The sequence below is a fragment of the Seriola aureovittata genome, chromosome 20 (assembly GCF_021018895.1).
Source record: "Seriola aureovittata isolate HTS-2021-v1 ecotype China chromosome 20, ASM2101889v1, whole genome shotgun sequence".
Lineage (NCBI taxonomy): Eukaryota > Metazoa > Chordata > Actinopteri > Carangiformes > Carangidae > Seriola > Seriola aureovittata.
Window position 1 is genome coordinate 15,722,345 of NC_079383.1, and position 27,120 is coordinate 15,749,464.

Sequence of the window (27,120 nt, forward strand, 5' to 3'; positions counted from 1 at the left end):
GGAGCTGGTGTTTCCCACCCACAATGCATCATCGCAGCAACCACAGCTCTGCCATGTTTGTACTACGGTCGTGGATGGAAATCAATGCTGCATAGACGCTGTTTGGTTGCTAGTTTCACGCTTTTTTTTTTTACTGTCCTACGAGTGAAATACGAAAGATTAAATGCAACCCCCATTTTTGTAGTCAGACTTTGAGCGGGACACGCAGTGCACCATGTCAGCCAACGGCCAGGGTGAGTAATGTCAGCGGCTTTTGTCGATAATGCTAAGTTAGCTTTGTAGAAAGCTAAGTTAGCTAACATAGCTAGCTACTGTTAGCAGTAGATTGAAACACGGTTGCAGTGACTGTAGGCCATAAACTGGACCTTAGCTATGGCTAGCTAATAAGCTTTACCCTGAACAAACATCCGTAACCATCGGTGGTTGACATTCTTGGTTGTATACAGATATAAGTTTCAGCGAACGGCAGTGTTAGCTTGGCAGCTAAGTAATTAACATCTAAACGTAATTAGCGACATTTTATCGTTGTTTAAATTATCTAATGCTGGTATTATCCACTGTTTTAGCGAATGAATTCAGGGCCAATTCGCGGGCTAACGTTAACGTTAGCTTTTAATGTTTCAGCCCTAATTTCCAGCTTGTGGTTGTTAACAGCTGCGTTTGCAAATATCATTAGCAAGTGAGCTAGCTAGTCAGCAAACTGGTGAAAATACACCTCATGTGAGTGATGTAGAGTATTTGTTGCGTCGTGTTTGTTACGTTGCTCTTGAAAAATGTTGAAACTGCTATAATGGCATTTTAAAATGAATAATGGCTCAATAACACCATGTGTTTGTACAATAATATAATAAATCGTTAGTCCCAACATTGCTGATAAAAGCTAGCTAGCTAACCATGATCCACTGAAGGCAGTTGTTCACAAAACACTCAGTTCTTTGGCTAATGGTGGTGTTCAGATATCCGCTTTAAATTATGTACTATGCGTTGGTTTTTATCTTCTGGCCTTGTTGCCAGGGTTGGGACTGAACTAACGACGGCATGTGTACACAGGGGTGCTACTATATGACGCACTTTACGTGCTGTTTTTATTCTACATATTCGTTGATTTTTATTAGCTAGTTGCTGTGGCCACCAGAAGATCATTAGGTGTCAGTTATATTCAGTCATACGTGCAGTTAAATGTAATTGTTTACCAGAAAGTTGCCGGAAAATGTATATTAGTATAACTACGAATGAGAAACTTGAACTACATCTCATTGTATAGTATGAACGTGGGCATTTCACTTCCAACTTGACAAATTGCTAACAATTGGTTTTGGTAATGTGTCCATATGACTAATATTTTTTCTGTCTGACCTTATGGTTAAATACATATTCAGACAGGAATTTAACTTGCTTCCAATATCTATTTCCAAAATTTGCCTCATGCAGGTTTTTCTCTTGGTCAAGTTGAGTAAAAGAAATCGGTTTTTAAAAAAAAAAAAAAAAAAAGGTAATGTAATGTTTGCCAAACGTTTTAGTTTGTTTGAAGTCTCTGTCTGCTCCATTAAACAACTGACTGGTGCAAAATGAATTGTGGGGCTGCTTATTAGCCTGTCATGTCCAAGTGGGTCTTGAGTGAAGAGACTGAAATATTAGACCAAAAGTTTTAGACTAACTCTTGGCCAGATACTTGACCTCAACTTAAAGCCAGTAATATGTTTTTGTCACATGAGACATTTTCGCATGTGATAGGAGGCAAAAACTAAAAAAATGTTGTCTGAATTCCATTTAGCTGCTTGGGTTTCAGCATCCTGGTATTGTGCATGCAGGCTCAGAACTCTGTTAGGAAAATTATGATTGTTGTGTGTTTTCATCATGTACCGATTTCAAAATCAAGCCTATTAGGAGACTTTGAAAGGAAAACATTTGGTAAGGGATATGTACTGATATGTTAGAGCCAGGAAGGTTGTGGCAGGGACATTTGTCTGGCTGGGTCATGTCAAGTTGGACAGATCAAATATGGGGATGTTAATGTGGCATGACCATCAGTTCTTGGGTAACAACTGGGACGAGAGTGTTCCGTATCTTTGTTAAAGGGTGGTGTTCAGTGATGAATTCTGTGTTAGAGTAGGGTGTCACATGCACATGTACTAAGTGTCATGTGTAACTATCCTCCATCCATGTGAGGAAAAAAGAAAAGTATAGGACCTCTTTATCAGTCTCACTCTGCTTAAGTTATTCTGTTTTCATGAGATATAAAAAATTTCCCTCACAGCTCTCAGTGTGCTCCCTGTGGAAACCTGTGTGCCATCGCATTTGTGGGTGTGTCTGCAATATCTGCAATAGTTATTCTATTTATACACAAACATGCCAATTTCTCATCTGTGCAGGAGTTGCCATTGCTCTCCGGCACTGTAGAAGGCACTGTGGACAGGACTAGAGCATGCATACAGGAGAAGAAGACAGTATGAAAAGCTGCTTGTGATTGTTCTTTGTTAAAACTTTTACAGTGGTTTTGTTTCGCCATTGTACAGCATATCTGTTACTTTCTTTTTATTTCCTTGTTCTTCTCGTCTTCATAGATACCTTGTTTACCTGATTATCAGTGTATTTTGGGAGGAGATGAGCGAAAAGGCATATTCTAGGTCTGCATGCTGACTGTAATTATGTAGTTGTGGAGGTTTGTGGATACGTTTGCACATTTGCAGATGTTGGAATGAGATGTATATAGTGGGTGTTATTGAATAGAATGAAGCCATTCTTAATGATATTGATAACACCTGTGTTTTTCCAACTATGGCAAGTCAACGTGTCTGCTGTGTCTATATCTGTGCCCATCTTCAATGGTTCAACTGTGCCAAGTGGCCCCAAGAAATAATCAGTGCCTCTGTCATCAATTTGATGTAGGGAAAGGAACGGATCCGGCCTGGATTTAATTTTTTCAGTTCTTCATTGTTTCCAACTTATTATATATAGAATAATATTCTCTGTTAAATAAAATACGTTTGTTTTGGTTACTCTTCCCATTTTTTTTCTAGATGTATGACTTTGAGGGATCAAGGGTTTCCCTTTCTCCCTGGAGCTCTGCTCCCTTTCGTAGAGCCAGTGTGCCAAATGTTATGTAATTGCAAGGTTGGGAAAGCCTGTTAAAACTGAGAGCATGCATCACATAAGGCAGGGGGTTTGTTGTTGATCTGTATCAGTTGAGGATTAAACAGCAGCAGCATCTAGTATGGCAGATACTGTGATAACAGATTCTTGTTGAGGATTAGGACAACATTATAAACACTTCAGCTTATACAACCATAACTCAGGCCAATCTTAATGTTCATTTGGAAGGCTGTTAAATGTTGGGTAAATATCTTTCTATTTGGATTCAGGCATGAGAGAGTGTACTAGTCTCAACTCTCTACTATGCTGTTTGTGTACTTTCAGTAGTTGACTCAGGTTGGCGTACGGGGAATGTGCTTTTCAAATTCTGCGTGTAGAATAAGTATGTCAGCCTATGATAATGTTGAATATATTGGCATATTGCATTGCTCTAGTGCGAAATCTATCAGCAAAATTTCCTTTTTGTTGCAGATTATGACTTTGATGAATATGACAAACCTGGTGCTGAGCGATCACGCAGGAGGAGAGGTGAAGATGATGATCTAGAGAGGTAAATCATCTTCTCATGTTCTCATGTCTCTAAGAAGAGTGCTGTATATAACTCACAACCTGCTAATGTTATCAAAATGAAGATAGGTCCAGTGCAGCTTAAAACTCATATCTTCCCATAAACAAAATATGACTGTCCTTTTAAAATCATATATCTACAAAACACTAATTTGTCGTACGCTAAGTTTCCAATTTTCCGATAAGTCAATGGCTTGAACAGTGTTCTTATTTTAAATAAATGTTATCATCCCATAAAGGAGCAGTTAATCCTTAACTTTGTCTGGAAAAAAAGTAAAAAGTAAAAACAGAGGTATCAGAAGACATAATCTAAGTGTAAAAATTAGTAGATAAATAAAATAATATAAAAATAAACATCTAGTCAGTACTGAAGACTGAAATGTTTTGTCTGATTCTGCTAACCTGTTACTGTCTTTTCTCTTTAAAAGTGATTTGGAAGAGGATTTGTTGGAGGAGGTAAGATTAAACAAAATCTCACTTTTTCGTTTACTTTGACATTAAGCTAGGCAACAAATAGCACTTTGCTTGTCAGTATGGTTTCTTTGCTCACAAGCAGGACATGAAAAATAATATCCAAAAAATTGGAACGTTAGTGTTGATAGAACATTTAGAAAATAGAAGTGAGCAGTGGACTTGTAGCAGGTGGCTCCTCCACAGGGGGAATTGTTGATGTGAACCAGGAGGAAGTACAGTGGACAAAAAAGAACTGTGTTGACCTGCCCAGATTGTCTTCACCACATGGGAATAGAGCATCCTTTGGGGTTGGAGGTGGTCCCCTGCCCGCACGTTTTACACACACACACACACACACACACACACACACACACACACACACACACACACACACACACACTGAGGAAGGGTAGAATACAATTGTCAAAGAGCCAAAGAAAATGTTGCTATATTTTTGTTTCAGAATCCCTCAGAAGTGTCTGATGAAGAGCTGAATGATGACCTTCTACAAAGTGATGATGAAGATGTGAACATGGGGTAAGATAATTACATCAGTGCTATGTGTTCAGTTTCATAATGTTTTCTATGTTTTACGGAAAGTGAAATGTTTTGTTTGTTTTCAGTGGTCAGGATATGAGCCTCAATGCCACATACAGCTTAGGCACATCCTATGACCAGCAGGACAACTCGCAGGAAGCAGACTACACAGATGACGTTGTGAACCTGGGTGCAGAGGGCTGTGAAGAAGGGGATGTACAGGAGGAGGGGTACCAGCAAGAAGAGGAGTACACAGAGGAATACAGCCAGGACGACAACACAGAGATGCCTGAAGACCAGATGGATTACACTGTTGAGCTAGCTGACGGTGAAGATGGCTACCAGGATGAAGTGTTAGACATCCAAATCAATGAGCCCTTAGATGGTGAATTTCAAGTGAGTTCTCACATTTGCCTACTCACATGTAAACGCCTGCGGATGCACACACACACACAAACACACACACATACGTCCTCCACCTCCTTTTTCTGTCCAACGCTATTGTATCCAAGAGATAATGTCAGTTTTCTTGTCTAGGTGAGGGGACAGTCAGGACTGAAAATCTATTCAGGAGAAGGAGATGTAGGTTGGCGTTTCTGGGCAGGAGAGGATTAGATTCATTATCACTTCCTGCCAGTTAATTTCTCCATCTTGCTGACAAAGTTTGTGTTGACAGCTTGTTTGGTGTGAAGTAATGCTCTGCTGTCGCCTCCAAATCCTTGTGCCATTGTGACCTTGGGCCCTGTATCTTTGGGGGAGTAAGAAGCTGCTTTGTGTTGAGGAGATGTGCTGCCAATCGACGGAGGTTAATGTGGGGGGCTTTTATCTCAGGCTTTAGACTGGATCTGATAAAGTCTCATGCAGGTGAAAAGATTATTGACCTTCCTGAGGACACCCCATACAGTTTTCTAATGATTGATGCGAGTTTCCCTTTTATTCGTTTCCCTTCCCTCTTAGCCCAGACTAAGAGGATCAAAGATAAGACCAGATCCATGTGCAAATGTCCGTTATGGTCCATTTACCAAGGTGTGATGGTGTTTGGCACCTGACAGAGATATATTAACCTACCTCCTTTCTCCAAACAAAGATAAGATGTTGACCTTCTTACTGAGGGTACACAGCTCAAGTGGATGCCTACTTTGGATTTTGGGAAATGTCTGTAGGTGTGGATGTGTATTTGTATTATGTGTAATAACTGTTTACAAGGTCACTAAACTGTCCGGCCTTGACATTTTGCACACTATGGTATTCAGTGGGTACTATGTGGAACAGTTTAAAGGATTAAGCTGTTTAGCTCCCTTGGGGCAGCCTGTCCATCCATCAGTTTACAGAGTGTGTTTTTTTTCTTTTCTGCATTAATATGTGCTGCTGTTTCGCAGGTTAATGGAGCGCAACACCAAACAGCATTGTGTGACCTACAGTCTGACCTTATTTAGCAATGAATTTTTGTCAGAGGTTGTTAATGCAGATAGGATGTTTGAATAACCAGCAACCCCTATACCAGTTATGGGGTCTCTTTTCTTGTTGATTTTCTGGAATGACTGAGATGTGTATTTGGGATTGTATGAAGTGGTTGTATCACGAGTTGAACTGAAATCTTATTATGGAGGAGGGAAAAAAATGATTTGTCATCTCCCAGAATGTTTGCATCTGTGCCATGTTTTTGGCATGGAGTCATGAACTTACAGTGCGGCCAATAACAGTGTGATTTGCGTGGAGTCAGTCAATGATATTTTCACCATCATTGAAGCGGGGAGGAGTGTTTTTATCTGTGCCTGCATTTCTGTATATCATGTCAAACATTTACATCTCATTGAATTTCAAATGCTGTCAGGAATAGTAATGAAGCCTTGCTCCCACTGTTATGGTAATTTGGGTGGGGGGGTGGGATGGGATGGGGGGTACATAGTGCCTCCCCAAAATCCTCTCCATAACATTTTAATGTTTGCCTTTATACTCTGTATAATTTTTGTCTTTGTCTTTAAATTTCTACTTATCTCTTCATTAATATTAAAGTATATCATCATTTAGCCTACTTTTATTTATTTTAGCCATTCAAAAATTGATGCCAGTTGAACTCATAATGTGTTCTTTATGCTTGTATATATTTGCCCTACATTGTGACAGCATTGCTTGTTAGGAATTGATGTTTTTAATTTCAACAGAAGCACACTAAGAGATTGTTTTCCAACAACGACTGAAATGCAGTCAGCCATTGCTGATCCTTATCTGAGCGTTGTTACCACTTAAGCTAATCAATACATGTTACCCATGTGATCTTTAAAGGATGATGAATTTCAAACCTCCTATGATGAGCCTCTGGATGAACATGGAGTCCAACAGGAGGAGGCCCCCGAGGAGGAGGAAGAGGTGGGGGGAGAACAGCAGCAGGAAGAAGAGGAGGAAGACACTGCAGAGGACTCTCAGGTCTTTGACACAGAGGAGGTATGTTAAGAGCCTCCACTCAACGCCTAGTTTTGTTTCTATAGATTGCATTTATTTACCACAAACTCGATTATTGCACACAGTTGTGCTCGTAATAAAAATGGTGAGGGGTATTTGTTAGAATGGTAGACTTTTGTTTCTAACCTCTGAAAATGTCTTCAGGTTGAAAATGAAGCTGTGCCTGAAGAAGAGACCAAGGAGGAATCGGATGAGGAGGATGAGGAAGATGAAGAGTCTGGTCGCATACGGTTCAAGTCTGAGAGAAAAGATGGCGCTGTTGTGCGTTTGGCTGATGCAGGCAGTAAAAGGAGGAACATCCCTGAAACATTAGGTAGAAAATGTTTCCTGCCGGTTATAATTTGTCCTTGATTCATTGACAACTAAAGTAAAAAGTAAATCCTCACATATTTTGTGATCTTGTGACCTCTAATCTGTAATAGGTTTACATTAATATGGACTTGAACCTGTACTTTATCCTAAATTAATATTTAGGGTTAATATACAAATGCTGTTTTCCTGTTCCACATATAATCAGAACTGTCAGAGAAGGCCAAGCAGGATCTGAGGGAATTTGAGGAGCAAGAACGGCAGAAAAGACAGAACCGTTACGGAGGCCGGGGGAGAGGAGGAGGAGGAGGCGGCTTTGGGCGAGGAAGCCGAGGAAGAGGAGGCTTCCCAGGCTTTGGAATGGGAGATTTTAGAGGAGGACACAGAGGAAGAATGAATGACCAGAGGCTCCCCTTGATGGGAAACATGGCCATGCAGGTAAACTACTGTACAGTCATCCACCTGAACAGCATAAAAGGGATAATCTATTTAGCTACACAGTAACGCATCACTTAGTACTGAATCACTCCTCTTGAAGAGTAGCTAAAGGGAGCATAAGGGTTTCACTGGATAAGATGATTTGAAATGGCTTGACATTTTCTTGTATTTGTCACAGTTACAGCAAGGCTGGGTTTCTCTGTATTTGAAATGTGTTGTATTCACTGCTGTTGTCTTTACTGTCTAAGACCTCCAAAGCAGTGCTCGTTTACGCGTGAAAAAGTCAAAACACTCTTTCTCTATATCAATGTTGATATATGGATTATAGCAAATCATTTGGCAGTAGTCCATTTAGACAGTATTATACAAAATTAAATTTGTTCTTTGCCCAGGATTTAGTTTCTTGTGGGCTTTTATTGTTTGATATCAATTCATGCATTTAATCCTTTGATTTACATGGCTCAGCAGTTCATACAAGACCCTTAAAAGTCTAAGTCACTTGAAGTCACTTGAACATGTAACTTAAATAAAAAGGGCCAGTGATGATGATCTTCAGTAACACAGTGGAAGGTTATTGGATTTAAGAACTCGACGAGGACTACACAAAAAGTACACAAAATCAAAAGTATTAATAAATAATAAAATACCAATATACCATTGTGTTAAAGTGATTCCTCTCAAGGCAGCATGACATTTCTCTCCAGCTCTTCATTATTTTAGGTAGTATTAATTAATGATAATAGGCTGTAAAATTCAAAACAAAACGGCAGCACTGGAAATGAAAATTTAAAAGCAGATCGACGACATGCCAACACAACAAACAATGTGCTGACTGCTGTTAATGAGCTTGTATTTTTTACAACATACTGTTGTAGCCAAGTTTAACTACTTGACTAAATTGGTCACTGGCATGTTTGTTTATTTGTTTGTTTGATTGTTTGGTAGTTTGAATAGATAGACTGGCCAATTATCAAGGACCCATTTTACACGTCACTTAACTATATAATTATGGGTCCAACATTTATCAGTTGGTGCATCCCTGGTCGATATATTCCAGTGCCAGCAGATAGCTTGACTGTTGGTGTTGGTCTTTGTTTCTTCTTAATGGCTGTAGCTCACTTTTTACATATTGTGATCCCACCAAGGTTGCCTTGAGTTTTATGTCACTTATATATATTCTCAAAAAACACGTGCACTTTTAATCTTCAGGGGAGACTTGCACTAAATTACTTTAGGATATCATCTTCAGTTTTGCTGGTGAATTGACTTGTTGGCGTGTCATCGCATGGCTGCGAGCAATGATATCAGAATCTTCCCAGAAAGAAATGTGTTTTGACAGGTTGTTTTGGTTTTCCCTCCTCTCCGTTTCCCCATCTCTTTCCAATTAGCAGCCACCCTCCAGAATGCCTCCTCCTCATCAGCCTCATCAGCAGCAACTGCAGTCCCAGCAGCACCACCCTTCGCGTCCAAGAGGACCTCCTCCCTTCCAAGAGCATGGGCGCCCACTGGCCCAGCAGCCCCTTCAGCCCCTCATCCCCCCACACATGGCTCACCGCTCTCCGCCGTTGCGGCCCCAGATGGAGCCGCCACCACGAATGATGAGCTCCCCACCACCCCACTTCCCCCAGCATCACCAGCAGCAACCTCCACAGCCCAAAAACATCCACATAAACCCCCATTTCAGAGGGCCCACGTCATCCTCTGTGCAAGGTAAATTAATCCACCATCACTCAAATGCTTTTTTTAATATAACCTCTATGGCCGTTTTTCTGGATTTATCACAGCACTACTCGATCAATAGCATTAAAATTGATTTTTCAGTCTTATTCATAAATGACAATTCTGCTACCTATGTGTTAGCAAGGTGATTTGTTGCATCAAGCCAAACTCTCCTAATTATATCCACAAGTTTACATCCCGTGATGAACCGTGCAAACAAAATGTGAGAGGGATATAAAATATAAAATTGTGTTTATACAAGGAAAAGGGTCATATCTGTTGTGTGGTTATATGATGTCCATGTATGCGTTAAAATAATTGATGAATTAAGATACATTTTTATATAGTGTAGTTAAACATCCAGAGGTGTATGGTGCTGTGACTCAAGTTATTATTTCAGTTACAGTTGACATTATTTCTAACCCTAACCCCTCAGCATATAAAGTCAAGCAGTTGGCTATAAGCTGTCTGTTTAAAACATGAGTGTGCCTTTTGTCTTGTGCAAAGTTGATGTTATAGTTCCATACTAGTATGCATGAAGACAAATAAAAATGCAATAAATATTATTCTTTTATTATTTCTTCTAAGATTCGTAGTCTCAAGTATGGAAATCATAATTGTCATTTTATCCATAATTGTGTAACCCTAGTTTATCAGCAAGATCTTCACTTGAGGTGCATGATGCCGTTTTGGCTGGCAGTTATCCTTACACTGTCCTGAAAGGTGTCTGGATTAGAATGTCATTTTGTTGTTTGGTTGAGTGACAAGTGAATAGCTCTCTGAGCCAGTAATGGGTTTATCCTCTTTTTTTTTTTTTTTCTGGCGGCATCACCATTCCGTTCCCTGAGATAGTTTTATCTGGCCTGTCTGTCCAGGCCAAGATTGAAATTTTGTTAGAAGTGTGTGTGTGTGTGTGTGTGTGTGTGTGTGTGTGTGTGTGTGTGTGCACGCGCGTGTGTGTGCACGCGTGTGTGTGTGTGTGCGCGTGTGTGTGTGTGCGCGCGTGTGTGTATGTGTGTATATCTCACTGTGTGTGCATGTGGGGGTTTGGGTTTTGCTCCTGAGAGGAAGACGTGTTCTGGAAGATCAGGGATTGCCTCTGGTTATGATTAAGTGTGTGTGTGTGTGTGCATGTGTTTGTATATATGTCTGTGTTTATTTAATTATATATTTTAAGTGATAGATTCCAATTGAATGTTTTCCAGCTGTAGATGTTGACATACAATTACAGTAACCCCTATTTTGAATCAGTATGCCAGCAGTATGCAAAATTAAAATGCTTTTATTGAATTGTATTGTGCCAAATGTTGTCAAACAGCAAATGTCTTATTCATTTGTATTTGTTGAATTTGGGAAATGATTCACATGCATTTCACATTTCCTTGAGCTCCCTGGTCTGTGCCCAGCTGTGTAAAGATGTGAGGAGCAACTCGGAGACAAATTTAAGATGTAGCTCTGTGTAACAGCCTTTAGCATGGAGGTGTCTAATGGTCTCCTCCCTTTCTACTATCACCACCCTCTCTCTGCCTACTGCCCCTCATTTTCATTTCTCTCCCCCTCCCCCCTCCACCCCTCTTTCTCTTCTCTCTCCCTCTCTCTCATTGCAGTGCCCTTGATGCCTCCTGCTCAGAGCCAGCCCAGACCTGCTGTGGGTCCTCAGAGGTTCCCTGTGAGTAGCAGCTGCTCCTCTCTCTCCCTTTTGCCTCACTTTCTCTCCCTCTCCACACGGTTAGCGTCCCTTTTTGTGAGGGTAATATCATTACGGCAATTAGACTTTCCTGCCCTGGCCAAATACTGTTAAAGCAAATCTGTAAACACTGATACGAGTCTGGCTGCACAACTGGAAATGCGTGATAGGGGCTTTAGGCAGTAGACTTTTTGGAGGTCGGGGCTGCAGTGGCGGGACTTAGTTAGCAACTCTTCATGGATGGGCTGGGGCTCAGACTAGCCAGCTTGGCACATAATGGAATTGTGAATCCAGGATATATTGCCAGTTAAAATTCACTTTCTACAAGTTTGTGTCCCAAAGGCATGGAGACCTTTTTTGAATGGTATTTGAATTAATGAAACATGGTGGTGGTTTGATGGGGCTGGGCTGTGAGCGTCTTGCCTTTTTGCACTATATATTAAGAAAGCTGAATTTCATGTCAGAGAAAAGGGATCTTAAGTCTGTGATTTCCTGTAAGAAAAGGTCCTTTATTTCACACACAAAGAACCCATCCAAGAGATGACAGAAATGCCTTTAAAGTAATTACTGTATTGCGGGAAATGGCTCACTAGCAAGTCAGCCAAAGTGCCTTAAGTTAGTCCGTCCTTCTAGTTAATGATGCCCAGGCATCAGGTGGCGCTGGTCCTGACTGACATCTTCCTGGAAAGTACATTTTATATGGATTTATGCAAATTAGCCATTGGAAAATAGCTGCATCCAATTGCATTCATGTGGATTTACAACCCTGTTGCCAAATGAGCCAGGCTTTCACATTGGAGTCAATCTTTGTCAAAAAAATTGTATTTTATTTACCTCTTTTCCAACCTTCAATGTCAGTATCATGCAATTCCTGCTCCCTGAGGACTGTGATGGTGCTAGATATTGATAGCACCGTAGCAGGGAGCTGTTTTGGCTCTTATCAGACAGTAGAAGGTGGGGTTGGAAGGGTATGGGCTGATGAACAACATAGTGTTGGATTCCCCAGCTGTCAATTGCATTTAGGCTGCTGTTGCCAAGGACACAATTTGAAATGCAGGTGACATACCAGCCGGCAACATTCCATTTAGCAGTGGGCACCTGATTACTCATGATTATCATACATTATCATCCCATCAAATTTAATTGTTAAAAGACCAGGCGAATGGGGGTCATAGCCTCTAGTATTACTGCATTAAATATTTGCAGGTGGAGACTGGTATTGAAATATTAATCTCAGTGCCAATTAAAGTTATTTGTATATTTAATCCATTTAGATAATGACACTCAGTTTAACCATGAAACGGAGATGCCACCAACTGCACTATTTGAAAACAATGTCAGTATGGGATGTAATTTCTAGTAGTCAATACCTTTTTGAAATTCTTAGCGTCTTGTTGTGCATTTTGATAAATAAATTCTTCCTTGATGGCAGTTGGTAGCAGTCATAGCTCCTTGATTCCTACCGCCTGTGAATGTTATATCCTGAAAACAAAAATGCTTTAAGCTCAAATTTCCATTCTTTATTAAATATGTGACATTTCACCCCTCTCTATTATATTTGTCATGGTTATCCCCTCATTGCTAAGAGCTATCCGAGCATCAGTTACATATTGAACAGCCTGCAGCCTTTTTTTAAATTTTTTTTTTATCAAGGATTAGAAGTGAGAGGATGAGCCGTGTTATTTTAGAGGTATTATATGGACACCAGAGTCCTCATTGTGCAAACCTGCCTGTCTGACCATTTAGAACAGTGTGATTGTGCCCACATTGTGCTCCCCTGTCTTTGTAAGCCCCTTTGATTAACTTTCTGTTAAGCAAGTTTCTGGGACTCTGGCCTTCCAGCTTTCTAACACCTCTCCTCTCTAAATACCGCCACACAGCAGTGGAATAAAGATGGATTAAGCCTTGATAGCATCTTAAGTAATTTACAATAAGCTTGGAGGAGGCAAGGAGGCCATTTGTGGAAGTGCCACGTGTTGAATAGCAGGTTAATTTTTCAACAGAGATGGATGTTTAAAAGAATAAAGGAGACAGTTATGAGGGGGATTCGAATTCCAAGGAGGGATTAAAAGGTTGTTATCTACTTTTCCTTGGAAGATAGATGGGGAGTAGTGTGCATGCAGTGAAAGCTGTCGAACATGCAAAGAGAAAACGAAGTTGAAACAAAGATGAGGGCATTTATCCCCTCCTAAAATACCCTTTCCTTGTTAAAGACAGACTTCTAGAAGGTTTATCAACAAAGCCTCAAGTAGCATTAATGCAGGTTTGCTCACAAATTCATGCTAAAGGGTTTCTTTAATATTGGCATGCATATTGATGTTTACAACTCATGATTCTGTGTCTTTTTAATGACCCTAGCCCTTCAATTACAAGCACGCCATGCCCGATGAAATACTCCACCACAAATTCCCATTTTTCATTAGTTTAATTTGTTTGTGATTATTGAGTTCCCAGTATGGCCTATAATTCATGAGTTTTGTGTTTTCCCAGGGACCGGGAGACTTCCAGCAGCACATGCCTGGTAATTTTGGTCAGCCCCAGCGGCCTCCTCATCACATGGAGCCCTTTAGGAACCAGCCACCTCAAGGCCCCCAGGATAGGGAGCCCCTCTTTATGACAGGTGAGTCTCACACCCAGCCTTGACGAGGGTTACAAAGCGCTCTTAGCATATTTAACCCTATTTGACAACAGCTCTGACAGTATACCTACAGGGTATGCTCCCAGCTTTGTGGTGCTGCTCTATTAGCAGCACTCATGTTAAATGCATGTGTGTATGTATGTATATGTATATGTGTGTGTGTGTGTGTGTGTGTGTGTGTATATATATATATATATATATATATATATATATATATATATATATATATATATATATATATATATGTGTGTGTGTGTGTATATATATATGTGTACATCTGAATGAGCCTTGGATACTTAAAACATGCATTAAACATATATTTCAGATTTTTTATTCACAGTGTTAATGTTGAATTAAATACAACCCACTTGGTGGTTTATCATTTCACCTTGATAGAGTTGTCTGTTCTTGTTTCCCTTGCCATAACACTATACATCTGGAGAGGGAGTTACTGATGTATTGAAATTGGCTCACAGTGCAAAAAACTGACATCTCTGTTGTGTTGTTGTTGTTTGGTCTTCTTGCTTGGGCACAGAGCGCACAGAGTCAACACGGTTTCCAGGGCAGCACATGTTTGATCACCAGGGCCCCAGCCCTCTGATGAACAGCAGCAACAACCTCCACCAGCAGCAGCAGCTGCCCGGACAGGGCCACATGGGCTTCGGCCCACCAGGACCAGCCTTCAACCAGCCGGGTCAGGGCCCGCTAGGACTGTTTCCGAGAGAACCCCCAAGACCCAACCTCCCTCCCCACCAAGGTCACCAAGGAATGGTCGGCTTGAATCAACAAAGTGGCCCCCCTAACCAGCCCAGACCTTTCATGGGCCCTCGTCAGCCGTTTGGCCAGCAGGGGAACCTTTTTCCCCCTCCACAAGTTCAGTTTGGGATGCAGGTACGACTAAGAGTAAGTGAATATTATAACTAAAAGATGTTCTGTGTAATTGTCTGTAAGTTGTGCAACAGCTGGGTAATGTTTCTTTATTTCTTTTCCAATCATGTATTAAATTTGCATGCCAAACATGATAATTTGATCTTAGTATCATGAGGTTTTTTTAGTATCTTCTCTTGCCTTTGACAAATTTTGTAAAGGAGCCTGGCATACAATTCACATACTTTGTGTGCCATCAATGTATGAATTTTGGTTGGTTTTACTCTAGATTATTAAAATGGTGTTGGCAAGAGCGATGACTAGAGTACTGTACACATGAGTAAACTAGACTAGTTATCATATTCACTGCTACTGAAGCGAAAAAGACCTGTCTGTTTGGCATCTCAGCATTTTGTGGAGACATATACGTGAGCTCCCTCTAGTGACTGAATCGCCATTTTAGTAGAACTATGTGGATACATGAGGACACCAATTGGAGGTTAATTACATGCAGTAATTGTCTGATCCTATGTTGAAAATAGTTTTCATAAGAAATTATACAGTTGCTGTTTAAAAAAATTAAATTAAATTAAAAAAAACATAACAAAAAAAACAAAAAACAGATTGCATTATATATGTGTATGAACTGTGTATATATGTATACTCACATATAATGTAGTCAGTTTTTATTTCATTCTTATTAAACATATATGTAATATAAAAACTATTGTATGTGATAGCAAGTTCTGATTCTCATGTTCTAGTTGTCTTTTCTATAATTTCAGGGCTTAATGCATGGTCCTCCTGTCTCCCAGCTTCCACATCACGACCCTATGTCATCCCATCAGCCCATGCACCACCAGCAACAACATCATAGGCAGGAGTTACCCCATCACCAGCAGCAACAGCTAAATCTCAGTGAGCCTCGCCCCATGATGCACCATGGCCAGAATCTCTTCCATCAACAGCAGGCGCACGGTAGCCCCAGGCAGATGACTCCCCGCCCTCAGAACCCCCAGCAGCGCAACATGTCCAACAGGCAGAGGATGGTGAGAGATTAACATATTATCTTATTAGCATATTAGCATATTATCTGTTTTCTGCTCAAACTGATGAAAAGAACTTACATGGGGTCTGTATTTTCATCAGTGTCATTATAATTACTCTGTTATTCTGTCAGCATCTTTCCTCAGTAAACAAAATAGTGCATGGTGAAATTGGATAGATCTAAATGTATATTAAAATCAGACTAATTGTAAACTCAAAATGAAATGTTTACATTTTGCCCTTTCTTCAGAACACACCTGTTTCCAAGCAAATACAGCAGCGCAACAGCAACCTACGGGAGCTCCCTGTAGCACCTGGCAACACAAACATGAACAGTACCCGCCCCACTGCCTCCCCCGCTGCCAACGTCAGGCCTGTTGCCAAGGCAACACAGGGGGTGCGTCCTGGGCAGAACATTCAGCCGGTGCCTGACGGTGGCAGAGGAAGAGGCCTATTTGCTGCCAAGACTGAATCGCAGCCTGGGGGAGCAGGCAGGACAGTGGTTCGCAAGGAAATCCCAAGCACACCATCCAGCGCGGCACAGGTCAGCTTTTTTACATTAATGATAAATAAAATATTGAGTTTGTTTGCACAATGCACAAATTATTTAACATAACTGCTTATTTTAATTTCTCAAATATTTAACTGAAATGGTACTGTAAACTGAGTAATTTTCAGTATTTTTCCCCGCAAAATCCAGTTCAGGCGAGCTTATCAGTGTGCTGAAGAGGACCCCCATTTATTAAAAGACCAATCATAAGGTTGTTAATGACAGCAGTCTCATTCCATTGGAAAGAACAGATCAATACTATTGCATTTTTCTCTTGGGTTTTGACTTTGATTACATCTGAGTGTCAAGTAATATGGTTCAAATAGGACACCGTGGCTCACAGCTCCCCTTCACGTAAGTGGAGACAGGCAGTCATATTGTCAACTTGTGTTTTGTGCCACAGGACCCTGATGAGGATGAGGAGACACGGCAGTATCGTCTGAAGATTGAGGAGCAGAAGCGTCTGAGAGAGGAGATCCTGAAGAGGAAGGAAATGCGACGGCAGATGCAAGCCGGCGTCAGAAAGAAGGAGCTGCTGGAAAGGCTTAATTCCCAGACAAACACTCCAAGCCAAGGGCCTGCTCCTACACTGATTCAACCTGCACAGCAAAATCAGCAAACACACCCTGTACAAAAACAACCGCCACCACCACTGCAACAGCAGCAACAGCAGCAGCAGCAGCAGCAGCAGCATCCAGAACAAAAACAGCAGCCACAGTTACAAAAACAGCAGCAACAGTTACAGCCACAACAGCAGAGACAGTTTCCTCAGAGAACACAACAACCATTAAATCAGTCATTTAAGAATCCTAATCAAGGCACCCCCATCCCTCCTAATGGCGCCACTCAGACCCTTACTCCACGTCCCAATGTGAAGACACGCCTACAGATGGTAAAAGGTAACACCCCACAGCAACAGACCCCCGGGCCTATTCCAGACCAGCAATGGAAACAGCCCCAACAAAGTCCGCAGCAGCTGCAACAACAACAGCAGCAGCAACAACAGCAACAGCAACAGCAACAGCAACAGCAACAGCAACAACAACAACAACAACAACAACAACAACACCAACAGCAACAACACCGAAGGAATAGTGCAATGCAGAACTTAAACAGACCTGGCACTCAAAACAACATACCTGTAACTCCCTCATTGGGCCCGGCTCAGGCTCAGGCTCAGGCTCAGGCTCAGGCTCAGGCTCAGGCTCAGGCTCAGGCTCAGGCTCAGGCTCAGGCTCAAGGACCTAAACCTGGGGCTAAAAGAACTGTGATGCAGCGAGCCAAGAATTCTGGTGTTGAAGGTCAGCAGGTGCCGCAAAAAGTCAGAGTCGTCAAACTTTCAGGAGCGGTGAGCATATGATTTCATTTTTATCCAACACCTTCTTTTGCGTTTGGCTCGGCATTTATTTCATCCTCTACAACTGATTTTTATTCACTAGGGAAGCTACATAGTTTTGAAATGAAATAGTTTTAAATGCCACTGAAAGCCCTCACGCTGTCTATTTTGTAGTCTAAAAGATATCTAACCTATGGGGCTGACAAGATGATGTCTGTGTCATTTTGGCAAAATTGATCTGGTAAGAGTTTCCTCTCTAAAGCTTTGGGAACTGGTATTTAAGCCACAATGCCTTCACGTACATTTTACCTTGAGAACACAGAAAGGCTGTAGGCATTAAAGAGAGCGGTATGACATTTATCTGTAGAGATGGGGACACCTCATCACTGCTCTTAAAGGTTGATATCCTCTTTTAAGGGCACAAGAGTATTCTTTTAAAAAGATAAAGGCCTTGGAGAAGGTAAAACAAGAATGACAGTAACGCCAACAAAGTCCAGAATTACCACTGCCGGCTATTTTATACTCACTTGATAAGTTACTGCTGTGGCCTTAATTACACATTAATCTTTATTGAAAAACCACAAAGGCATGCATGTTAAACATTCATACTTGTCACTGATGAGACATGTTGGTGGGATGTGATAGTATTTGAAATAAGCCGCTTTCCGACTCCATCCCAGAGGATCAAGCCGCAGAGCCAAAATCGCAGGCTGGCTGCAGATGAAGATAACTGGGTGTCAGTGCCTTAATGGAAACCTGCGCAGAGCTATCTGATGTACCGCATCTTGGAGAAAAAAGGGGAGTGGGATGTGAGGTGGTGAAAGAGAGATGGAAACAGAAAGACACAGCTAAGGCCTATAGCTGCGATGAAAAGAAGATTCTCTAGATGCTCCCTCTTCCACATTGTTCTGCTGTCATCAACGGGAGCTTGACAATGTTATCTCCTCTCTTCTCTTTTTTTCTTGCTCTCTCTCTTCCTCTCTGTCATCCCTCAGTTGCTTTTTTCCATCAACCCATCTCTCAGGTGTGAGGCAACAAAAGAATGCCAATCCAAGAGCCTTGTAATTAATCTTTCTTGGTTGAAGGGGGGGCAACATAATACCTGTGTAAGAAAGTTGCCACTTTTGAGGATTTGGATTTGTATGGCTTAGGCACACAGATAAGAGGCAAATTATATTTTCATCAGGGATAATACAAAGCAGCACAAGACACAAAAGCCGGGGAGAAGGGGGGTGTAAGGGGGATGGGGTACACATCGAGCTGCTGTCGTTCCAGTGTAATGCAGCTTAGCATTTGATGGGTGCAATCAGGAGCTGTGATTTCTATAGGAGGGATTAATCCATTTACTCTCAACTGGGGACAGGTCAGAGATATCGCCTCTTTTCTTCCCCTGTATTGATCTGTCACATCTCTCCGCAGAGTCGGGGAAGAGACGACCTTCAATTCTTCCCCGCATGTCAACAGAGTTCAGCTGTGACTTTATTTGATAATGAGACCATCACCTTGTTGGGTTGATCTTTATTCCCCACAGCTTGTGCGATAGGGATCCAGCTCCAATGCTGGCACATTTTCAGTTTGCTTTGTAGAAATGGCCTTCCATTTCTCCCTTATGTCCATAAACATGACACTTTCCCTAAATGCTTAACATAAGAAGGAGTTTGTGAATCCTGCAAACAAAGATAAAGGCTGGACATTTTTTTCAGTTGTTAAATTAGTATTGTCCTCCATCATCATACAGAGTGGAAAGGGGCCTGAGGCCACTGGCAGCCCTATGCAGCAACAAGGCACCTGGCCGGCACCTGCACTCAACCAGGGCGTCCAGAGGAAGGTTACCATGACAGGACAGCAGCAACAGGGACCAAGCGGAACACCGCAGGCTTGCCGAGGGGGCATGGGCAACCCACAGCAAAACAGGGTATGTCATAAATGAGTGCTCACCGCCTTCTGTGTTGTGGGCATCAGCAACCATCTCACCTGAAGTATAGATATTTTAATAGTCCAGACTGTGAAGTAATGGCAGTTCTGATATAGAAGAAGCCAAAATGTCTCCTGTAAAGTTGTCCTGTGCCGCTGGCGCTACCCTGGCATTCAGCAGACATACCAATCGAGCATAGTGGTAATAAGACAGGACAGTATGCCAGGTGCAGGAGTATTGACAAGCTGAAAGCAGTGTAACACAGGGGGCTACACAAGGTCCCCTGGCCTCTCTGCACGCCTGTCACCACCAGGCTGCTGTCACAGTTACCATACTCACTGATGCTGACAGGGTAAGGCAGCCACCATAACGCTTGCATGGCTCCTCTCCCTTAATGCTCCCCCGCCCCCAACACACACACACTCACACACATATTCCCTCTACCTCCTCTCCTTTTCGGGGTCTCTCCCTCCTCCTCTTCTTCCTCTGCAGCTGAAGAAACATACCTCTCACTCAGGAGCTCATATGAAGATATGCCATGCCACATGCATCATGTTCTGATGTTGATGTTCTATGTAGAAATATGATAAGTCAATCACATGAAAGCGTGGCGTGTCTGAGGGGTGCGAAAGGAAAACATAGCGTTTTTAAATTTTCCTTTGTGCTGAGAAACAGTATAGCTCCTCTCCACACGGTTGAATTCAGGATTAAAACATCAACATGCCTGTTTGAGCAGGAAAAGGTTGTCTGTATTTTCGCCGCTTTTCTTCTTCCCCCTTCCCTCGTATTTTTCTGTCATGACGGCAATTTTTCTCACACCTGGCGTTGGTTGGTTGGTAGGTTGTCGTGTCGGGCCGGGGCCGAGGTAGAGGGGGTGGTCAGATGGGTCGAGGTCGTCCGATGGCCACCAGACAAAGCCAAAGAGCTGCAGAGAGTGAACGCTGTACCGTGTCCATAGAGGGCCTCTCCTCATCTACAACTGACGTTCAGCTGAAGAATCTTCTCAGATCCATCGGCCCCATTGAGGTTTGTATCAGATGCTTTACAACTTAATATTTTAGCGTGCAAACGTATTGTATTTCTGTTCCTTTCTTATAACTTAATATGTCCCGTCCTGTATAAAAAGTAACAATATTCAGACAGTTGGGCAGAAGTTAAGCTGTAACTAATGCCTTATGTACATATGTTATTTTTTTTTATATTTAAGCTACGTACCTTGTGAGGAAAACTTTAAAAAATGGATATTTATGTGTGTCCACCATAGTGGCAGTAATGAAATTCTCCTAATGTAATCCCATAGCGCCCTCTGTCGTAGTGATTAGGTAGGTAGAGAGTGAGCTAATCAATTTTCCTTCACCACCCTCACTCCCTCTTGTGGATAGGAGGAGTATCTAGTTGTATTAAATTTGTTCTTTTCTGTTTCTGTCGCAGATGTTCAAAATGATGCCACAGCAGAGGAAAGCAGTTGCCACATTTTCCAGTCCCCAGCACGCAGCAAGTTTTCAAATGAGCTTCCATAGGTAATCAATACTCCCTCTTCTTTTCATCATCTTTAAACACATGCCAGTCAAATGATTACGTATTGTGGTAGGTCTTTACATTTTGCCAATGTGATGGTCTTGAAATTCAGCTTGTACAGATTTTGCATAAATGTGTATTAGTATCCAGCCCCTTTTGACACTGGTTCAAACATTATCACAATTACCACACAGGCACATGATTGATTTGTCCCACATTGATGTGTCGCTGATTGATGGATGAGGAGCACAATAGAGCCAGGGAGTCCCGTTACAAGACGTCACTTTCTCCTGACATGGGAGCTTCTCATGCACAGCTCCATCTTGGCATAGGAATATTTCTTCAGCCTTTTGAGGTCACTCACAGTCAACGTCTGCACAGAAGCATCGTTCGTCATTCATCTCCTCTCGACTTTGAACAGTGATCACAAAGACATAAGCTGCGAGCACGCCTGTGTTTGACTTTGTCTACCAATTGGCCATTGTTGTAAATTGGCACTGGAGAGACACTGGACAGTTAATCCTACTTCGATGTAGTTTGTGATGAATGTTTTTGTGCATCTTACACGGACCCTAAGTAGAACATATCATGAGATAATGGTTGCTCCCCTCCTCAGTGAGATTCATATTAACAAATGCAAATGACACTTGAACGTTGTAATTCTAATGTGACCACTTCATAGTGTTATTTTTTTTCTTTATTATTATTTGCGGCTCGGTGTTTGGTTTACACACAGGGAATGGTTGTGGCTGATTGTAGCCAGCCTATTCATGTGGGCTCTACCCTAGCAGTGTTTGTCCCCCTCTGTAGATGGCAGTATTTCATTACTATTGGTGCTTCATTTTTTTTCAACCCAAACCTGCTTTTAGGTAAAGTGATGAATCCCCAAGCAAAGCAGTTTTTGGGTAAATGGCACTACCTAGTGGAGGACTAGCATACAGGCACAGAGGTGGCCTGGGTGGATGATTTAATAGAGTAGACATAGCAGTGACTAAAACCAAGTTAACACAGGATTTAACAGGATTTAACATGAATATGTGTTTTCCAAATTCCCTTTTAGTTTCGGGAATTGTGACTGTGTTGTGTAGATTTTGTGGTGCTTTAAGTTTCAGTGCTGCTTCTCAGACATTGTTCAGCTCAAATCGCTCATTAAAGTTAGTTCATTTGGTCATTTGGCAGTGCTCCTTGTTCTAAATGTTAGAACGTCTTTTAACTGTTTAATTTTAACACCTGGAATGCATTTAGGAAAAATACTTCATGCCTTTTTGGATGTATATTTTAGTTGTATGTCTGATTATGGAGTTAGATTTAGCTTTCTAATCTGTCCTAAGTGTGCCTTGAAGGAGTGTGTTTTTAGGTTTTTTGAGATTTTTTATGCGTACAACTTAAATGTATATTGTTGGGAATTTAATATTTGTATTATTTTGTAGCTCTGAGGGAATTACTTACAATTCTTTTCAGGATATACACACCTATGTAAATTATTTGAGCTAGGATATATGTTTGGCTTTCTCCTTTCGGAAATAACTGATCTGAATCTGTGTGACTATCACTTGGTAATTTGATGCCTTATCAATGAGCTGTATAATGTACCTGGAATAGCACTTTGAGCAAAAGGCCTTCACACTGAGCTAGTAATGTGGATATTTGGCAGAAGAGCAGAAACAAACAAATTACCTTAAATGTTGAGTTCCCCTTATTATGATATAGACGTTCTCCGTAACTTCTGGGCTCTAAATCATAATGATATCTTACTCTTACAAAGGATTCAAATTTCTTCACACGTGTGAGAAATTCACTTGTACAATCACTAATGCAACATATTTTTCTGAGCATGTGCCCTTGTTTGGGAAGTGCTACCACATCACTGAAACCTTTTAATTCTCTTAATACTTAACTTCCGTGTCATCATTTAACTAAATATAGCAAGTTAGTCTCACTTACTTTTTCAGTTATTCCATGATTTTTTTTCTACACACAACATTTTTGTCTATTCCGGGTTTAGGATTTGTCAAACAGAAAGTTCTTCTAAATATTCAAACATTGTTTTGCGTACTTTATTGATAGGGATGTGATGCGAGGAAGGTGAGGGGGCAACCATTATCTATGTAGTGATCATGTACATAAGTAGATCAGACCTTTGACTCAATATTTATCCTGTTAACATTTTTTGAGTTATTCTTTACTCATGTTGTATCAAGTTAAACAGTTTTATATGTAAAGATATGCTGATGTGTCCAGGCATAAATCATTTTACAATTGTTTTTGTTTTGAATTTAGAGCCAACATGAAAAAATGACTGGACCACGTTTCTGTTTATAAGACATTTGACAAAAAGTTTAAGGGAAAACAAGAAAATAAAACATGGCCAATATACCGTGAACATGCAGGTATGTAAAGCCGGTTCAACTTTAGCCCAAAGATGTGTGGTTTTGTGTGATGTCCATGTGTCTAGTGCAATGAAGTATCTTTCTTATTTGTGCCACATTTCAATCATTCGATCAAGTTCCTGGGTATTCACTTTGCAACATATCATATTTTTCTTTAAAAACTATCTATTACCTTGGGATTAATGCAAAACTCTTTTGAGGATTTTTATTATTATTTTTGTAAGTTTGTAGACTTAAGTAATTATACAGCAAGAAATTCTAGCTCAAAGATTAAGGGGAATGCCACTGAATTTTGGCATTGAAAATACTTGCTTCATATTCTTAAACAAGAGAAATGTTTTCCTGCAAATTTAACCTTGATGTCATACTAATGTGGAGCTCCATGAAATGTGTAAGATATAGGAATAGGTCTAGTAATTGTTACATCCTACATAACTTCACTGGGATATATTTTTCAGTTAGAGCAAACTATATCACATTAGAGGGTTAACATGTTGAAAACCACAAAGTCCTTATTTACTGTCAGAAAGTCAACTCCTGGCTGAGCATCTGGATGACATCACAGATTAAGTTCTCTGGTTTTGAGATTTACGAAGTAGTGGTTCACAAGTAGTTACATTTGTGCTTTCTGCATGTGTGAATCAAATTCATAAATTTAGTGGTATTTCCCTTAAATTAGATATTACTTGAAATAATTCAAAATCTATTAGGTTTTGAAATAAGCTGCACTTAAGTGATTCTCGCCAGTAAAGATCACTAGATCCTCAAAACACTTTTAATACCAAAGGTATTTGGATGAATGGGGTGTCTGAAAATGTCTAAACCCCTAAATTCCTTTTAGGTCTTGTAAAACTTGAGGTTGAGTGGTTTACAGTTTTTTGTATGTTTTACAGTTGTTCTAAACTGGCTTCTTTATGTTTTAATCCTTTTGTTTTGAGTTGAACTGATGTAGAGGTTTTTGTTCTCTTACAATGTGTATTTACTGTCTTTCATGTTGTGGGTTATGCATGATTTTAGTCCTGTGGTAAATCCTGTGGATTTGAAAAAGTATCGGCAATGCCAGTCAGAGAGATATTGTTATAAGACATCTGGTCTTGTAATTCCAGAACAGATTCATATTGAATCTATTTGTACCTTAATTTTAAGAATTTCGCACATATATGTACCTTGAGTTTATAGAAATGATGTTCTATATTTCTCAGAGGAAAATGGTGCTTAATGCCTGATTTACAGTAAGCTATTTAATTAGCAGGGTGATTTTCCAATCACATCACCTCAACCCTATGGTTGAGGTAGTTTATTTAGATATTTGATTCAGAAAGGTTTATCTGTCAGATGTGTATGGGGCTGTCTTGTGCTCGCATAAGAGAACTTCATTTTTGCTGCTGCTGACAAGTATCAGAATGTTTCTACCAGCTTCGGGTCAAATATGCAACACTAGCTGGGTTGAGTTCTATACAACACTAACTTGCAACTTTTTTTCAACAGGTCCATTTGGTGAATAAGGGTGCTGAGACTTTGCAGACCGGCTGAAATAATCATTTCATTCTTTCTTTTTCTTCAGGTCACATCCACGTCACCAGAGTGGTGTCACAACCAGTCATCAGTGTGTTGCTCACCCCAAATGCAAAGTTAAGGGACCATACCAAGGGCTTAGCATGTTTTAGCAAATTAACAAAGTAGGTATACATGCAGAGACTTGAAACCTGCTAAAGCTGGGCTTATGTTTCATGTTAATACTGTTCACTGTAATTTGTTCCTATTTGATTCTTATGCGTAGCTTCAACACATAAAATTTTAGTTGGGCAGTTAATTGTTGATGTGCTAAAACTAGCCCCAGTTTATATCTCTAATGTAATCATCAATTGCTTAATTCTGAAAAACCCCAGCAGGTCATTTAATATCACTTACTGCTATTTTGAAGACATGCCCAGATTACTTAAAAGACCTTTATATCTTGCTGGTATAAAAAAATAATTTCTCTGCTGCATGTATTATACAACACATTTCCAAAACTTAGCTTTATTTAATCCAACTTTTTGTTAAGTTGTGTTAGGCAACCAAGGAGATACAGTATGCCATCTCCAGTTTTGTTTGGTTAGTTGCATCTTGTTCAAGTTTACTTTTACTATAAACCAGATGGAATATTTTTGTACCAGCAAAATGCGGCGTTAAGTGTTTTCAAATGACCAAGAGTTTTTTCTAATTTACAATGTATTTATATTTTAGGAAATCAGTGGCTTAAATCTGTTACTCTTAATGTGACCATTAACGAAAAAGTCTAAAAAGTAGAAGTACGGATTACATGAGAAGTATAAATGGGTTGAGCAGAAGCATGCAAAACCACTGGTATGGTCCGACACTTGTGGTGCTGGTTTAATCACATTGGGCTGTTTGCACAGATGTTTGGTTTGGGATGGAACTAATGAGATTTGTCTTATGAAAACACACCTTTATGTGACCACAGTTATCATCACATCATACAAACGATGGCCTCACGGATTAACATATTAATTTTTCCACAGCATTCTGGTGCGAAGAGCCGTTTACCAGCTTTATCCATGAAACTGCTTTGTCACTTTTCCTGCCTTAACTCACTCACTTCACGCTTCAGGTTTTTTTTTCTTTTCTTTTTTACACCAATGCAGCCTGCGACCATAGGATGAAGACTTTACTTGAACTTACTTCCCTCATTAAATAGATGTTGCTGCATTCAGAGTATTGGGCCCGCCACATTTCCTCCCATTACTGCTTTTTCTGCCATCGCTGTTCTTCCAGCTTGCATATATTTTTACAGTTACTCATCTTTTCCTTGATGCTGCTGTTGTTGAATGAACTTGAGACTTCTGTATCAAGCAGGGTGGCCTACCAGGATTACCATTGTTTGTTAGCCCAGTGGCTGGAGGTTTCCATCTCTGTGACGACAGCCGGGTTCACAGAGCAGACACGTAACTCTAAAGCCGCTTTATGGCTTTCACTGCACCAAAGGTCATCCCAGCTTCTTGACATACATTGTTTGGTTGGATTTTGAAAAAGACACTACAGTGGTTTCCTCATCTCAAACAGTATGGTGCACCAAATAATGACTGAAAATCCAACCTATTGAGCTTTGACTGAAACTGTTGACAAAGCATCTTGTCTTATGTTTTCACCCTTCGCACTGATCTATCATATGAAGTGATCATGTTTTATGTTGGAATATTCTGAAATCACTGCGAAAATAGCTTTGATGCTGTAAACTGTGGTGTTTGTAAAGAGGCAAAATGCTTTTTATAAGAAATTGAGTATGTTTTTAAAGAGATGAAATATGTTAAATTTGGTACCAGTAACTGAAGGAAAATAAACTTTTTGACTTACACTGCAAAACGGATTTTGTTTTCATTGAGAAATTGGGAGTGGCTGGTCATTTTTGGAGTTCAAATCTATTTCATTTCAGACCTAAACAACCATGGTGCTTTGGTCAGAAGTAAATAGCTAGACTGGAATGGTCGTCAGCTGAAGCAGTGGTTCCCAACCTTTTTTGGCTGATGAACCCTTAAAATGAAGGACTGGCTACCTGCGACCTTTTGTCACATGTTGAATGTTATTTTTCA

General features: G+C 40.6%; 1 protein-coding gene across 7 annotated transcripts; it reads left to right on the forward strand.

Annotated features, from left to right (window-relative positions):
* Positions 1-26,893, forward strand: rbm33a (RNA binding motif protein 33a). Of its 7 annotated transcripts, XM_056364034.1 has the most exons (20): positions 9-233; positions 3,565-3,643; positions 4,089-4,116; positions 4,577-4,650; positions 4,737-5,046; positions 6,937-7,095; positions 7,258-7,426; positions 7,631-7,860; positions 9,249-9,570; positions 11,187-11,248; positions 13,757-13,886; positions 14,440-14,807; positions 15,557-15,820; positions 16,069-16,362; positions 16,772-17,530; positions 17,561-17,716; positions 19,443-19,619; positions 20,460-20,645; positions 21,051-21,139; positions 21,332-26,893. In XM_056364034.1, exons 1-20 carry the CDS (start codon positions 215-217, stop codon positions 21,378-21,380), a joined length of 3,924 nt encoding a protein of 1,307 aa, XP_056220009.1. In that variant the 5' UTR covers positions 9-214; the 3' UTR covers positions 21,381-26,893. The 7 variants fall into 7 exon arrangements, with proteins under 7 accessions (XP_056220013.1, XP_056220011.1, XP_056220012.1 ...); XM_056364036.1 differs by having other exon boundaries at positions 6-233; positions 15,587-15,820; positions 16,772-17,716; XM_056364037.1 differs by having other exon boundaries at positions 6-233; positions 14,440-14,795; positions 15,587-15,820; positions 16,772-17,716.
* The last annotated feature ends 227 nt before the right edge of the window (positions 26,894-27,120 follow it).